Source organism: Gekko japonicus, unplaced genomic scaffold, assembly GCF_001447785.1.
Source record: "Gekko japonicus isolate JY-2015 unplaced genomic scaffold, Gekko_japonicus_V1.1 scaffold244, whole genome shotgun sequence".
NCBI classification, from domain to species: domain Eukaryota; kingdom Metazoa; phylum Chordata; class Lepidosauria; order Squamata; family Gekkonidae; genus Gekko; species Gekko japonicus.
The window spans coordinates 1,009,648-1,024,445 of record NW_015165838.1 but is presented as its reverse complement, the minus strand read 5'-3'; the positions used below and the strand labels follow the sequence as shown (position 1 = coordinate 1,024,445).

The following is a 14,798-nucleotide window of genomic DNA, read 5'->3' as shown; positions in this document are numbered from 1 at the left end:
ACGACAAAATCCTGACCAGTGGGAGATGACAAACAAAAAAGAATACAACCTATTAAAGATAATCTGCAGTTATAAGGAAGAAAACTGATCTTCACTATTATGCTTTGACACACACACAAACCATCTATTGGCCATTCTTCACTGAATTTTAATTTGGACACACATTTTATAACCGTAAACATTTTCTCCCTCTTTTGTCACTGGTGGTCAATAACACATACTTCAGCTAATGACAAGCTGGGATTCATTCCATTGGCACAGAGACACTGAACTGCACACCAAGACAGCTAGTATGCTTGGCATATTTCCCCTGGTAGCAGAAATATAAAGCATGAAGGACAGTATGCATTTTCAAACACACAACAGATACATGCCAGGGACATGCGATTCCCAAGTGCATGTCCCAGGTTTGAATTCCCACCGTGCCATGAAAGTTCACTGGGCAAGTTTGGGCCAGCCACACTCTCTCAGCCTCAGGGCTGTTGTTGTAAGGATAAAATGGATGGAGAACAATTTTGGAAGTGCTCCACGTCCCCACTGAGGACAAAAATGTGATATAAATATCTAAACAAACAAATCCTACGGTCACTTGGGTGAATCCCAGAAACGGAGTATGAGAGTGCAGTTTTGTAATGAAGTTCTATTCATGTTTCCTTCCTTGTTGCCATGCACCCCCCTCCACACACACAGCAGTCCAGTTCCTTTGCTTAATATACCTTGAGGCTGAGTCCACCTGTGCAGCAGAATAAGGTGGCAGAAAAGACTTTATCACGTTAGATTTCAGATAGGCCTACCATTTTCAACTGGTGGGATGCTCACTTTTAAAAAGTGAATGCAAATTAAAAGTCAGGATACTAGGAAGAAAGATCCTAGCCCTGCTTTTTACCATTTGTGCTAGTTTTCTATTTGTAGGATTTATTGTTGCTGTTGCATAAGAAACTATTCAAATCTATGATCCCACCCCACCAGTGGTCCGAAGCAGTTCAGTCCTTTCTGCCACCTCAGCATACTACCGTACCTCTCTGATTCTACTGCACGTATAGATCAGGTCGCTTAGTCTCCCAAAGCATGCCTTTTTCATGTGCGTCCTTAAGACAAGACAGAATATCAATCTGAACAGAAAAGTAAAATTATAAAGTGTTCGCAAAATTCTTACCGTCTCACGAACATCTCTGTGGCTGTGGCTGAAGCAGCATGAGCAAACATGGCAGTAATGCCTCAAATGTGTTTTCAGAACAAAGAGGTTTTCCTTTAAGGGTGGGGAGAAGAATCATGTAATTGCAGAATACTTCCTTGAATACTTAAAACAACTATTATTCTTAGTGAAAGCAGATGCTGGTGCTCTCAAAGTGGAAATAAAACAAAGCAAGTCTTCCCAAATCTGCAGGGAGATATGAATGTGAAACAGCACAATTTCATTCCACTGCCTGCCCACCCCATCCTTGAATTCCATGTTCTCATCCTTTCCCTTTTGCTTCCTATAGTGACAAAGCCTAGGGGCCAAAACAGTTTACCATTGGCCTGAACGTGCTATTACTAACTTCAGATTGGTCCATGGGAAGGCTTCCACCGTCTAGGACTTGATCCCGGGTGGGAAGACTGATTTTTCATGTATCACCAGAAAATAGGCAACCATGTTTTCTTCCCACATAGCAAACATTTTCTGGAGACTGAAGTTGCTTCACATGTTGCCTTCTGATTCCTTGCTTCCAATATGAGTCACTCATGTGTCTGCAAACCCTGCAGCTTTTGAAGCTCCAAACAACAGAGATGAACACAAAAGAGGCTTGACAAAACATTTTCAGCATCTAGAGCTAACCTTGGAAGACGGCTTCTTTCCCACAGAAGCTAGCTGCCAGAGAAGTGCAAAATAAGCACACTGTAAAGCAGGCAAAATAATCTGTGAAATAAGAATAAAGTCAGGGTTATCATACGATTATATAACAATGTGAATCACAGAGGTTTAGTATGGCAATCACCATTATGCAGAACAGAGTATACCTCCCTGCAAAAAGAACAAGTTATACACATACAGCTAAATGTGGTCTCTGTCACTTTATTAGGAATCTTTCAGTGAAAGACTTGTAGGAAATTCTGCCTAATGATATGTAAAATAGTAATTTATATTTTAGGATGCTTGAAACAAGGATTGTTTTGAAAAGCTGAAATAATTTCTGGTTTAAAATAGTATTACAGTTACCTGAACAGGTAAGCAGCTGTGTTCCATCTCAAAAACAAGCAGCTCAGACATCTTGTCATAGAGATCCCACCTGGAGAGATCATGGGCACTAAAGTCCAAGAGGAAAGGAAGCATCACTAGGGGGACTTTCAAGTGGCCGTGGCAAAAAAGACTTCCACAAAAAGAAAGAAAAGACAGAAAACCAACCAATCCCATTTCCTCATTATTTCATTTGTCCCTTATAAAAATGCTACTCAAGAAAATTGGAAAGAGAAAGACTATTCATCTTCCTATAGTCAGATGGCGATTTAAAAAATAAACTTCTCTCAGGAAAGGTACTGCTCTGACCCAGATAGTCCCAGCTAGCCCAATCTTGTCAGATCTCAAAAGCTAAGCAGGGTCCGGCCTGGTTACTACTTGGATGGGAGACCCCCAAGGAAGTCCAGGGCTACAAATCAGAGGCAGGCAATGACAAACCACCTCTTAACGTCTCATGCCTTGAAAACCTTATTAGACTGCTATAAGTTGGCTGTAAGGTAAAGGTAAAAGTTTCCCTTGCTTGAAAGCCAGTCGAATCTGACTCTAAGGATGCGGTGCCCATCTCTGTTTCCAAGCCGAAGAGCCAGTGCTGTCCAAAGACATTTCTGTGGTCATGTGGCCGGCATGACTAGATGCCAAGGCGCATGGAACGCTGTTACCTTCCCACCGAAGCGGTACCTATTTATCTACTTGCAATTTCTTGCTTTCGAACGGATAGGTTGGCAGGAGCTGGGACCAGAGACGGGAACTCACTCCGTCTTGCGGCACTCGGGTCTCGAACTGCTGAACTACTGACCTTCCAGCCTGCAGTTCAGCATCTCAACCACTTGAGCCACTACAGCCTAGAAGTTGGCTGTACTTGATGGCAAAAAAAGAAAAGAAAAGAAAAAAAGATAGATACCAGACTCCTTTTCATACCACACAAGTAAACAGACATTGGGTTTGTTTGGGTTTTTGTTGGAGGGGTGTTGCTAAGTCTCTTTTAATATTAAAAGTCTATATGAGCGATTTCATTGATTACAAGTGATAGCAATATGGTCAGTTCACAACAGAATCCTTACCAGTCTGTTCCTAAATTGTTAAAATGCAGGCAACAGTTGTATCTTCCTCTAGTTCACTATCTCTACAACTCTGACAACAGAATATTTCTTAAAACAGTGCAAGCTAGCTTAGAAGAGCCTGCCATGAACAGAGTACATGTTGTGTGCCACCTCAATAAGTGGGGATGGTGCACGAATGTGGCTATTAGCCACAAGGCATAGATAGGAACTCTCAGTCTGGGATAGGTGATGCTCTGTATTCTTGGTGTTGGGGGGGGGGGGCAACAGGGGGAGTGCTTCTGGTGTCCTGGCCCCACTGCTGGACCTCCTGATGGCACCTGGTACTTTTGGCCACTGTGTGACAGAGTGTTGGACTGGATGGGCCACTGGCCTGATCCAACATTGGCTTCTCTTATGTTCTTATGTTCAAATCCACATGTTGCACATCATCAGCCTGTGCTACTGCAGCACTAGTCCTAGTACAACCCATGTCACTTGCATATGAACAGAAAGGAGAAGAATAGCATGGAGACCTGCCGTGCCACATAGTCCTGGCCGTCGCAGACTCTTGTCTCCTTCTGCTTCTAGTGATAAAAACTGAATCAAAAGTGTCGGAAACACCCACGCAATCTGTCTCCTCCTGCTTCTAGTGATAAAAACTGAAACAAAAGTGTCGGAAACACCCACGCAATCTAGTTCTTGATCCTGTCGCAATAAATGCTCACAAGACTCGACAGCTTAGAGGGAGCATTGGTCATGTGGTAAGGAAACCCCCAATGTTGTGTTGACCTAAGATCAGTTTTAGGCCCGTGAAGTGATTTCAGCCTCAGTACAATGGATCTCTAAGAAGCTCCTTGTACAATGAATAACCAACATTTCTGAGAAGCCAATTCTTTATAAGACGACGTATAACTAATACCCAATGCCTGCTCATAGCCTTTTCTCTACAAGGAATCCCAAGTATTTCAGATTAAATGGAATTAAAGCTCTACAAACATCAGTTCATTGAAACTATAAATGTTCTGGAAGAAATATTCTAGTGCTTTCACCAATGTACTGATCCCAAATCAGTCTCTCAAGACTTCCAGTTCACTGCCATTTTGACTGATATTTGCAAGGACATTTGAACACACAAAAAAAGCTCAAGCTGCTGTATTTTTTCTGGTTCATCCAGTGATTTCACATTTTGATGCAGTATATTATTATTCTTCCATTCTGGTTTTATAAATAAAGCAACATAATTCTAACAGAGTCTGTCCCACATTGGGCCAGGAATGAAAGTTAATAACCATTATAAAAGATATCTCACTTATGAAAAGCAGTTATTCTTCTCAAAGTGGAGTATATACAGTGAATCCCTTCTTCTTCTGCACAGAGACCTTCTCCCTAAACCACAGCACAAAGGACAGAAGAGAAAACACTAAGCTGAGTTTCAGCAATTCTCTGCCTTGGTGGCTAGCATCCACTAAGCACTTAACCACGAGAGCCATTCTAAAGCCACATCTGAAAAACTGAGGCAAGACACATGGGCCCTACAGCAGCCCTACATACATTCCATGCACGCTACCCAGAAGCACACACTTACACACACCATATAAGGGCTTCTCTCTGGCAAAAGGCTAACAGTGGCCACGGTTGCTGTTGCCTTGATGCAGGATGTAGGCCCAGTTCCAGGTGCCTAAAGGGCCTGAGCTGCCATCATGCAATGGCCTCTTGCAATCTGCTCGATCCCCATGCTGTGCTGCCTCTGCATTACTCTTACGCATTGGAAACTGTTAATTTTACAGCTGTGCTGTATAAACAGCAGCTGCCCAACTGCAGGGAAGGCCCCTTCATGGGGCAGCAGGGAGAGAAGCCAGGAACTAGGACCCCAACACTGGTTGTGCATTCCTACCCTACCAACCAAGGTCTGGGTGCGCTGAATGCACACAGCAGAGATTCCTCACTGGTGCACATCGGATTGCGGGGAGTGACTGCATCCTCCCTTCTCCAGATTCATTTGAGAAGGGAGCTCAGAAAAGGCTGTGGCTTTGTTCTTATGTTTCGTTGTGCATAGTTTTGGGAGACGGTCAGAGAGATCCTGTTCTGATCTGCTTCTAATCCTGGAGCTGAGATCAGCACCTGAATTCATACAGCAGCAGCAATATCCACATAACCACGTGCGAGGACTTCTGCACCCTTACCTGTGAAGTAGACGATTTGGTGCTGGGATGAGAGCACTGGAAGGAAAAGAAAGTTTTAGAAGGAGGACACAACTTCCAAGAAGCTTGAAAACACCTCTATGCACACTGCTGCTCTGAGCTCCTGCCTGTCTCCCAATTCAGAGGCTGCAGATGTTTGCAGTGGTGCCAGACTAGGACCCAAATTCAAATCCCTACTGAGTGTCAAAGGTCACAGGGCAACCCTTCAGCCAGCCACTTTCTTTCAGACTAATCTACCTCACCCGGTAATTGCTATGTGAAAAGTACGCAGACGGAGAGTGATTTCAGCAAAGCGTACTTTATTCAGTCAGGAACAAGACACTTTGGCCGGCTCACAGGCCGGCTTATATTCCCCCAGAAACCACCACCCAAAACGCCCCCCCCCACTTCCCAATAGGTTATTTACAGTGGCCGAGAGTTCCATTGGCTTCTCGGCCAGGAACCTAGCCTCCTGATTGGAGCGGGCTAGGATCCTCATAGTCCATTGTCTCTAGGAGCGATGCTCACGGTTGCCCCTGGACATGTCCGGACTTGTCGGGACTTGATACACTACACTATGGTAAAATGGAGGATGGAATAAAACACAGACCACCCTGAACTCCCTGGTCAGGGATTCTGGTCAATGTCCCAAAGCACGCAAAAATAAAAGACAAGGCAGATTCTGAAACTTCGTCCTATAAATAAAGAAGATTTGTTAGTTTTCCCAATTTGCATAATACAGTTGTGGTGCACAAAACAAGGTTGCTTTTGGTAGAATTTGGCTGACCTCCCTGGATAAACTAGCTTGGATTGGTGCGGAATCATCCATTACCAAAATAAATGTGGGCTAATTTTGCCTACTACATTTACTGTACTTCAGATGTCAATTAAAAAACCCTATCAGCATGAACTCTTGTACGATGGAATGACATCTGTTAGCGATGGCACAGTTGATCAACTGTTGTTGAACTGAGTCTGCAGGCTATTCATACTTCCAACAGCTGCTCTTGTATTCTTAGAACAACGAAAACCTTTTCAAGTATTTCTGCAGCCCCTACACACACACACAGAGTGATGGGAAAGCTACTATTAAGACATAAAAGCTTTACAAGATGTTTTAAAAGAGTCTCCAGTTGCGAAACTTTAAAAGCCATGGAGAAGGAAGATTTCTCATTGGCCCCAGCCAATAGGGGTGGGTATCTGTTTTATCTACAAAATAATCTGCACCTTAAATTAACTTTCTGACTGTATTTCAGATAAATGTTGTCAAATAACAGGCACTCATCAGTTTAGAATGCAGACTTCAAACAGGCTGGCAGTAGAATATGAAATGTGAATGAGAATATTAAACATCCAGAAATCATACTACACTCTGTAGAAGACATGTTACATTTTATTCTTTTTTCCCCACCTCTGTTCTACCACAGTATAGTTTTCACTACCTCAAGCAGAAAACCTAGAATGTTCTGAAATGGGAACATTATTGATACAGGGTTTTAAAACACACAGATACACATACATAACAACCATTAAACTTTGGACCACTGAACCCATGATAAATTCCCAATACTCATTTCACTCCTGCATAGGAAATAAGTTATATTCCATATATAAACCAGCACAGGAGAGAGGTCCATTTTACTGTGAGTGAGCACGTCCCACACACAGCTGCCAAATGTCATCCAGAGGAACAACCTTCAAAAGTTCTAAGGTGGCAAGAGAGTTTGCATCTCAGCCCTCCCCTAGCAACTCATCCACAATTCTAGTTCTTGTTGTGTCTTGCAGGATGTAAGGAAGAAACAGCAAACATACCCTGACTGCGCCATCTGATAGTACCATGAAACAACACAAGGGTCAAGCAGGATCCTTCGCCTGCAGTAATAGCAAACCCACTACATAGTGACTGTGTACTCTATGTGTGTGTGTGTATACACATGTACGTGCCGCACATAGGCATATACCCTTTAAACTATTTCCCTATATGCCTGAAGTGCCTTTTATTTATTTGTTCCTGCTTTCACCCCACTGGGGATCCAAAGTGGCTTGTTGTTGTTGTTCAGTCGCACAGTCGAGTCCGACTCTTCACGACCCCACGGACCAGATCCCGCCAGTGGCTTACAACATCCTTATTGCTTCTTCTGTTTCATCCTCACAATAACAGCCCTGTGAGCTAGACTAGGCTGAGAGAGAGAATGACTGGTCCAAGGTCGCCCAGGACCCTTCCATGACAGAGTGGGAATATGTAACTGGTTATCCCAGATCCTAGTCTAACACTCTAACCACAATACCATGCTGATTCTCTACTCTTTACTTCCATCTCCACTCTTTAAAAAATGTGCATTTCATATTTGCCCCTCCCCTGGAAAACAAAAACCCTTCTACTTAATTTTTGCTTCAGAAAACTAAAGGTATTTCTTGTTACAGCAGACCCCTCATGCCTACCTCACTTAAAAACGATCCCAAGAGCTGATTTAGTTGGTTCACCAATTCGTTGACCAGTTCAGTTCTAGCAAGAGCCACTTTGTTATATATGGGAAGTTCTTCATTGCAAAGAATATAGTACAGCCTGGAACAGGCCTCCAGGACATCCATGTTACTGTGGTCCATTACAATGGCTTTCACCTCTCTTAGCAAGGCATCCAAGTGCTACGAAGAAGACAAAACTGTAATGAGTGCCACAGTAGCTTAATCATAGGTGCAAAGCTTCACTAATGCACTGTGTAGCCTAGAAAAATACAACTCTATTTGCTTGGCCCACAATAACAGTGATCTAATTTGCAGAGAGGATGGTGAAATGTTGTCACATGGTCTTAGGTCACATGCACACACAAAATTTCTGTGCCACCACATGCAGACACACATGCAGGAAATAGTCCCAGAGAAAAGGTGGTACGCATCAGGAAGAGGCCGTATCTATGCACAGGCAGAGGCGGTCCTCACATCTGTTCTGCAAGCAGATCAGCACAGGCTGACAACTGCTGTTACGTAGCTGAATCAGCATGCCCAAGGCCAGCCCGATGTCACTCGAACCTTGCGTGAGCATGCTCCTAGGGATCTGATGGGCTATAAATCCAAACAGTTAAAATCAAAGCATGAATGACAGACTCAGGGCAACTTCATCTCTATTCTACACAAGCACTGCCATCAACATGACAGGTCCTATTTTGAACTTTGGCCAACCATTCTCCTCTTCCCTAACAGACCCAAAGAGAAAGGCCCATTCCAGATGGAGAAATCCAGGCATCCTCCTATTTCTGGTGTAGAGCCCTATACCACTTTACAGCAAAGTTAGATATTAAGGACGGGAACAATATATTGTGGAGCCTGCTACAATTCTGCTTGGGGTGATGGCAATATATCCTCTGTGCATTCTGACAAATAAGAAGAAAAGGAAATATGGACCCAGGAGAAAGGGCCCAAGCATCAAGTTCTAGTGCAAACTTCTAACATAAACCCCTCCCCCTGACACACCAAACATAGATGAAGAGTCTCATCCCAAACGTTAATCATGAAGGGGGGAGAGTATATTTTATTTCTGAAATGATATTGACAGGCCATATCACCGGGACTCCATTTTCCTCTCTTTTATTGGGGCCTTGTCCAGAGTTTGTGATGCAAAACTCCAGATATTTTTAAACAGCAATACACAAGCAACTAGAACTCAGCGGCTCTATGAGAAAGGTGTCAGAGCACTTTCCGGTGACTTCCATTTAACCACATATTTTATCGCATGCATTTCTGTCTTTCCTACAAGGAACTACAGAAAGTGGTCTTCTAGAGGCCTAGGATGTAGATCTGAGGTAGGGCATGGGATACCCAGGGCCTCTGACCAGGGCCAGTCCTATTGAGTTTCAGCGAAGTTGCTGCACCAAAGGCCTTCAAGGACAGGGCTGCTAGCTGCGTGGAGAGAAAAAATTCTGTCCCTTTTGACAGAGGCTTCATGGGATGTTATTTACCAGGTAATGTTACTGACCGCCATGCCATGAAAAGCTTCAGCTGCCCATTTCCACAGATATTAAAGGGACGGGACATTTTCCTCCATGCCCTACCTCAGATCTACATCCTAGGCCTCTAGAAGATCACTTTCTGTAGTACAATAATTTTTCTTTCAGAGAGCAGCTGTGTTGCTCTGTGGAGAACAGCTAGATGCAAGTCATTTAGCACCTTAGAGACCAACAAGATTTTAAAGAGATAAATTCAGGTTGTTCTGAAGCAGCAGAACAAAGTTTGAGTCCAGTGGCACCTTTAAAACCAACAAAATTTTATTCATGGCATAAGCTTTCATGTGCAAGCACATGAAGAGAGAGGGTACCTACATGTAATATTTGAGGAGATCTGTTTCTATAAATCTGTAGGAGTGTACATCTACACATGCTAAGTCTCTCCATTCTCGCTTATACCCAGAATTGAACTTTGCTGGTCTTGAAGGTGCCACTGGACTCAAAACTTTGTCCTCACATATGTTTGTTAACTCTTGAATTTGTATGCTAATTTACTGCCATTCACAGATGGCAACCACCTTAATCCAATCCCAGCTATAATCGCCCAGTGGGTGCGGTCAGATGGCATGCTGAAAGCGGGTTAAACTGCTCCGGTTCTGACCAGATTATATTTGATCTGGATAATCGCGATCACACCTCCCTTATCCCACCTCACCGCGCAGTCCTGTCGCTCCCCATGCGGGAATGTGCGGCAGCATAGGCGCCCCTGCGTAGAATTGGGGGAGAACTATCATGGCGCATGCGCAGAACCACCAGGGCGAATCAATCCAACCCCTCCAACAAAAGACTTCCCTTTAAAAGTTAGACCCGAAAATGGCCTCCGTGCAATCCTGAACTCATCTAAACTCTAAATCAAGTGACCGTTTAAATGTCGGTTTTCTAAACACAGTAGCAGAGCTCCGCCTATGCGCACACCACCAATGCATTAAAAAAAATGGTGGGTGAAAAGCGGAAGCCTCGGGCAGCGTTCAAGCGGGGAGGGGGTTTAAACCAGAAGTGGCTTGACACCGGAGGAGCGATCACACAGGGGGGAAATGCGGCTTTAAATGGGAGAGCTGAGAAAACACCACTTTGGGACCTGGTAACAAAATACTCCCGCTTAAAGTGGTTTTGAGTCGGAAACCAACAGCTGGGGACGGGAGGCAGATGTTGACCGTGCATATAAAATCCATTGCTGAAGCGTGATGACACCAGATCAAACGGCGTGTCTGAAAACACCCAGTTACTTATTTATCTTGTTTCTAATTAGACCTTCCTGGCAACTAACCCCCCCTTCCTATATGTAATGGTTGAGGAAATTCTGTTTCACTGTATCTGAAGAAGTGTGCTTGCACATGAAAGCTTATATCTTGAATAAAACTTTGTTGGTCATAAAAGAGTCAATGCTCCCTTCGTCAGGTATCTGACAAAGGGAGCATTATTGACTCTTGAAAGCTTATACCACAAAAATCTCTAAACTGCTACTGGACTTATTATAGTTTTTCTTGTTTAGTTTCTCTCATTTACCAAAATCAAATTGTTCACGAATGTTAGGGTACACCATTGCATTTCTCATAAAACTTCCACCATCCTCTTTAGCATACAAATTAATATTTTCTCTCGCTGAAACACACACACACACAAACACAACTTCACCTTTTCCAGAGGTCCAGTACCATACAAATCTAAATAAAAATACTGTGGAATTTGCAGGAGGTTTGTCAGTTTTTCTGCATCTTCGGAATACTGCAAAGGAAAACAGGATATGAGCAAACTGCTGAAATTCAAATTTATCTATTTATTTATTCATTCATTCATTCAATCAATCAACCAATATATACCCTGTCCTCCCCGTCGAAGCAGACTCAGGGCAGCTTACATAAAAGATAAAACCTATAAATAACAATTATAACCATAAAACCTTCGAAAACCATTCAGTATTATAAAGGGCTAGCAAAGATCTGTAGATGGTGAAACCAGGGAGCCATATCTTCAGGGCTCCACGTCTTCCAGTTTTGTTGGATCCTTATTTGAAGGATGAAAGATTTAATATGCATTCACTCGAACGGCTGCTAGTTTACCTTTGCCAAGAGTTGAGGAAGCACCACAGTGAAATGTTCAGTAATTTTAATACTATCTTCCACTTGTACCTTCTTCTCTTTGGTGGATAGGATCTGCAGACAAAACATGTTGTTCCTATTACAACATAAGCATGCCATGGATTAGTATTTAAACTAGTTGTAGGGTTATAAGTCGGTATAAGCAAAATATTAGGGTTTGAATGAATCCAGTGTTGTGACTCCTTAATTAAAGGTTTAATGACAGATATGCTTTTTTAAAAAGAGTAGTTGCTGATCGGCAGGGAGAAATCCATTTTGTAAAACAGATTTTTTGTTGTGAGTCCAAAACGTATCTTAGTATGTGCAAAGGAGCATGCAGATAAAGAAGACTCTCGGCATTCCAGTCATATCAGCCCCTCATGAAAGAGTTCAGCACTGCCAGCCACTTTGAACAAACTATGCAGATCTCTTGGCTCTCGTAGTATCACAATGTGATTGAGGGTCATTTTGAATGTGATGCTGCAGTTCTGAGACTCTAGCTCCAGATGTATTATATAGCCCCAGAAAGCAACTTCTGGGAAGCCTGATGAGGATCAAATCACAGTGTTAGGAGTGGGGGTGTAATGCTCTCCCCCCCCTTTTTTCTGAATTTAATAACTGTTTATTTATGATTAACACCATTATCAGAACCCCATCTAGCATACAGATGAAAACCCAATTTAACTGATTATTTTAAGTGTTTGCCCCAGTTGCAAAAGGGTGGAATACAAAAGAAATTCCTGCACTGTTGGATGAGATAAAACAAAACCCACAGCATGATTTTCAAATTTATAATGCTCTCCCCTGAAGCACCATTTTTCCAATTGGAATGGACTTCATCCCATCTGCTTATTTCATGGATGAGGGAGGGTCAGGAACAATAAGGTCACCCATCTTTTCCCCCTGCTTTGACTTAAAGCAACCCAGAGGGACCATTCTCAGTGCGATGGGGGAAAACAAATACCATCGTTCCTCAACACTATGGCCACCATTTGCATTAGCCTTTGCATGTAGTTTCTTTGGGGGTAAAAATAATACATCTGGATTTCCTGTCACAAAACTACAGTGTTGTTGTATTTCAGCCCTAACATCAGAACTGAAAAACAGAAGCGGAACACAACGAATTTAATGGAAATTATAAAGATAACCTCCGCTCTTTTTAAAAAAATTATGTTTTCATTGCATTAGTTAAAAGAAATGCAAATTGTTTGGCTTGTAACAATGACTATGTTTTCCGGTTGCAAAGAAGTGTGCTGCTAAAGATCATTTGGACGAACAGACAACCAGTAAATCAGAAGAACATTCCCACTGACTTTCTTGGCGCCCCCTCTGCCCACAGGAGGATGACCTTCAGCAGCTTCTCGGACAGTTGCTAAGATTATCTCAGTGAGGGCACTCTCTTGGGCATCACTCAGCGCTGTAAGCAAAACGACACATAGACTCCATTCAGACTCCCATAGAAAAGAAGTTACGATCCTATGAGGGTTAATTTGGAAACATCTAAAACATTCTCCAGAAAAAAAGCTCTAAATATGTTCAGGGAAAGAGAGGTCCGATGAACAGGTGGTTTAAAAAAATCAATACCTTATTGGCAAAGATAATCAGGACTATGGAGTTCTCCATGTATTTTAAGCTGTAAAAACACATAGGGTGTGTTCAGACAGCGTGCTGAGAGCGGTTTAAACTGGTCCAGTTCTGACGCGATTATTTTTACTTTGGACAATCGCGATCACACGGGAGCGTGTGTTGGGCGGTTTTTTTGTTTGTTTCTCAGTTTGTGCATACGCATAACTGTTTATCTGTGGAACTGAAAAACTTTATCCTCACGCATGCGCAGAGCCACTAGGGCATATCACGAATTTTGCGAGACAGTTCCTCAGAGCACCGTGATTCCACTGCTTTGACAGAAGACTTCCCTTTAAACTTTTTTCCCCTGAAACTGGCCTCTTTGGGATCCCGAACTCAAAACTAGTGACTGTTTAAATGCTGGTTTTAAAAACGTGGGAGCAGAGCTCCGCTTATACGGCCAATGCACAAAAAAAATGGCGGCCGAAAAGCAGAAGCCTCGAGCTTCCGAGCGGGGAGGGGGTTTAAATCATTGGAAGTGGCTTGACACCGGAGGAGTGATCACACAGGGGAAACTGCGGCTTTAAACGGGAGAGCTGAGAAAACACCACTTTGGGACCTGGTAACAAAATACTCCGGGTTAAAGGGGTTTTGAGCCGGAAACCAACAGCTGGGGACAGGAGGCAGATGTTGACTGTCTGATCGTGCGTATAAAATCCATTGCTGAACTGTCACGACACCAGATCAAACGGCGCATCTGAATGCACCCATAGTGATCAAAGGCAGTTGAAGAATTGGACCCTTCCTAGACAAGCTATCATACCTACCTATCCCCCCACAAGCATATGCAGAAATGTATACAAGGTAATCAGCTGTTCTGAGGTAGCGATCACACACTGAAGGTCTTGAGGTCAAATTATATAGAGTGAGCTGCAGTGGCACAGCTCTGACTGGGAGACTGAGCCTCTGCTTCACTGTCTGAAAACACAGATATCATTTTAAACTACTGCTTGACATTGACACAGGACCCCTGTTACCGATACCCCAACTTGACCCCTCTCGTTCAATGTCAGTTGACTTCTCATTCAACCCAGCGCCATGACATGATGGCAGCACCCCAACTGAAAGCTCTAAGCTTATCAGCCCACCTACCTTCTTTCTGATCATCAGCATTTTCCAATAAGAGAGCTGTCATGCCCTCCCAGTCTTTCAGTAAATTCATGGACCAATCCCACAGGCTATCTACAAGGTACGTGACGTGACTATGAAGCTGGGGGGGAAATTAAGACACAGACTGTAAGAAACTGCCCATTTAATATGAGCTCCCAGAGAATTCAAAAAAGCATGGTGATAGAGGTGAGGAGGCAGAAGCATGACCATAACTATAACCGGGCTCGATACGGCCTATGCAGCAATTTCCACTTCCGATTTAACACTGGGAACAGTGATAGACAGCATCAACATCAGGCGAAACTGAGCATGTGTGCACAGCTCTAGTCCACTTGCACATTTTGTTGTTGTGGCTTGCACTCCACCATATTAAATTTTTGTGAAATGGTGATAAAAAAAGATAGAGTGGGAGCCTCCTTTGGTTAACCATTGACTAATTCCAATGATACGGTGGCTGCAGCATCACTCCTTACTCACCAATGAATAGCCTTCCCTTAACCGGCACAGAAACAGTTTATCATTATGAAAAATAAGAACATGAATCC

General features: G+C 43.2%; 1 protein-coding gene across 1 annotated transcript in view; it reads right to left on the bottom strand.

Moving 5' to 3' along the window:
• Nucleotides 1–14,798, bottom strand: part of LOC107110229 (cohesin subunit SA-2-like) — a 79,250-nt gene that overhangs the window by 15,289 nt on the left and 49,163 nt on the right. Inside the window, exons 16-25 of the mRNA XM_015410979.1 lie at nt 14,236–14,353; nt 12,831–12,934; nt 11,500–11,592; nt 11,075–11,164; nt 7,881–8,084; nt 5,442–5,477; nt 4,568–4,644; nt 2,201–2,288; nt 1,820–1,900; nt 1,157–1,249 (exon numbers count right to left, since the gene is read on the bottom strand). Of these exons, the coding sequence (XP_015266465.1) occupies nt 1,157–1,249; nt 1,820–1,900; nt 2,201–2,288; nt 4,568–4,644; nt 5,442–5,477; nt 7,881–8,084; nt 11,075–11,164; nt 11,500–11,592; nt 12,831–12,934; nt 14,236–14,353 (984 nt within the window). The remainder of the gene's footprint in view (nt 1–1,156; nt 1,250–1,819; nt 1,901–2,200; nt 2,289–4,567; nt 4,645–5,441; nt 5,478–7,880; nt 8,085–11,074; nt 11,165–11,499; nt 11,593–12,830; nt 12,935–14,235; nt 14,354–14,798) is intronic.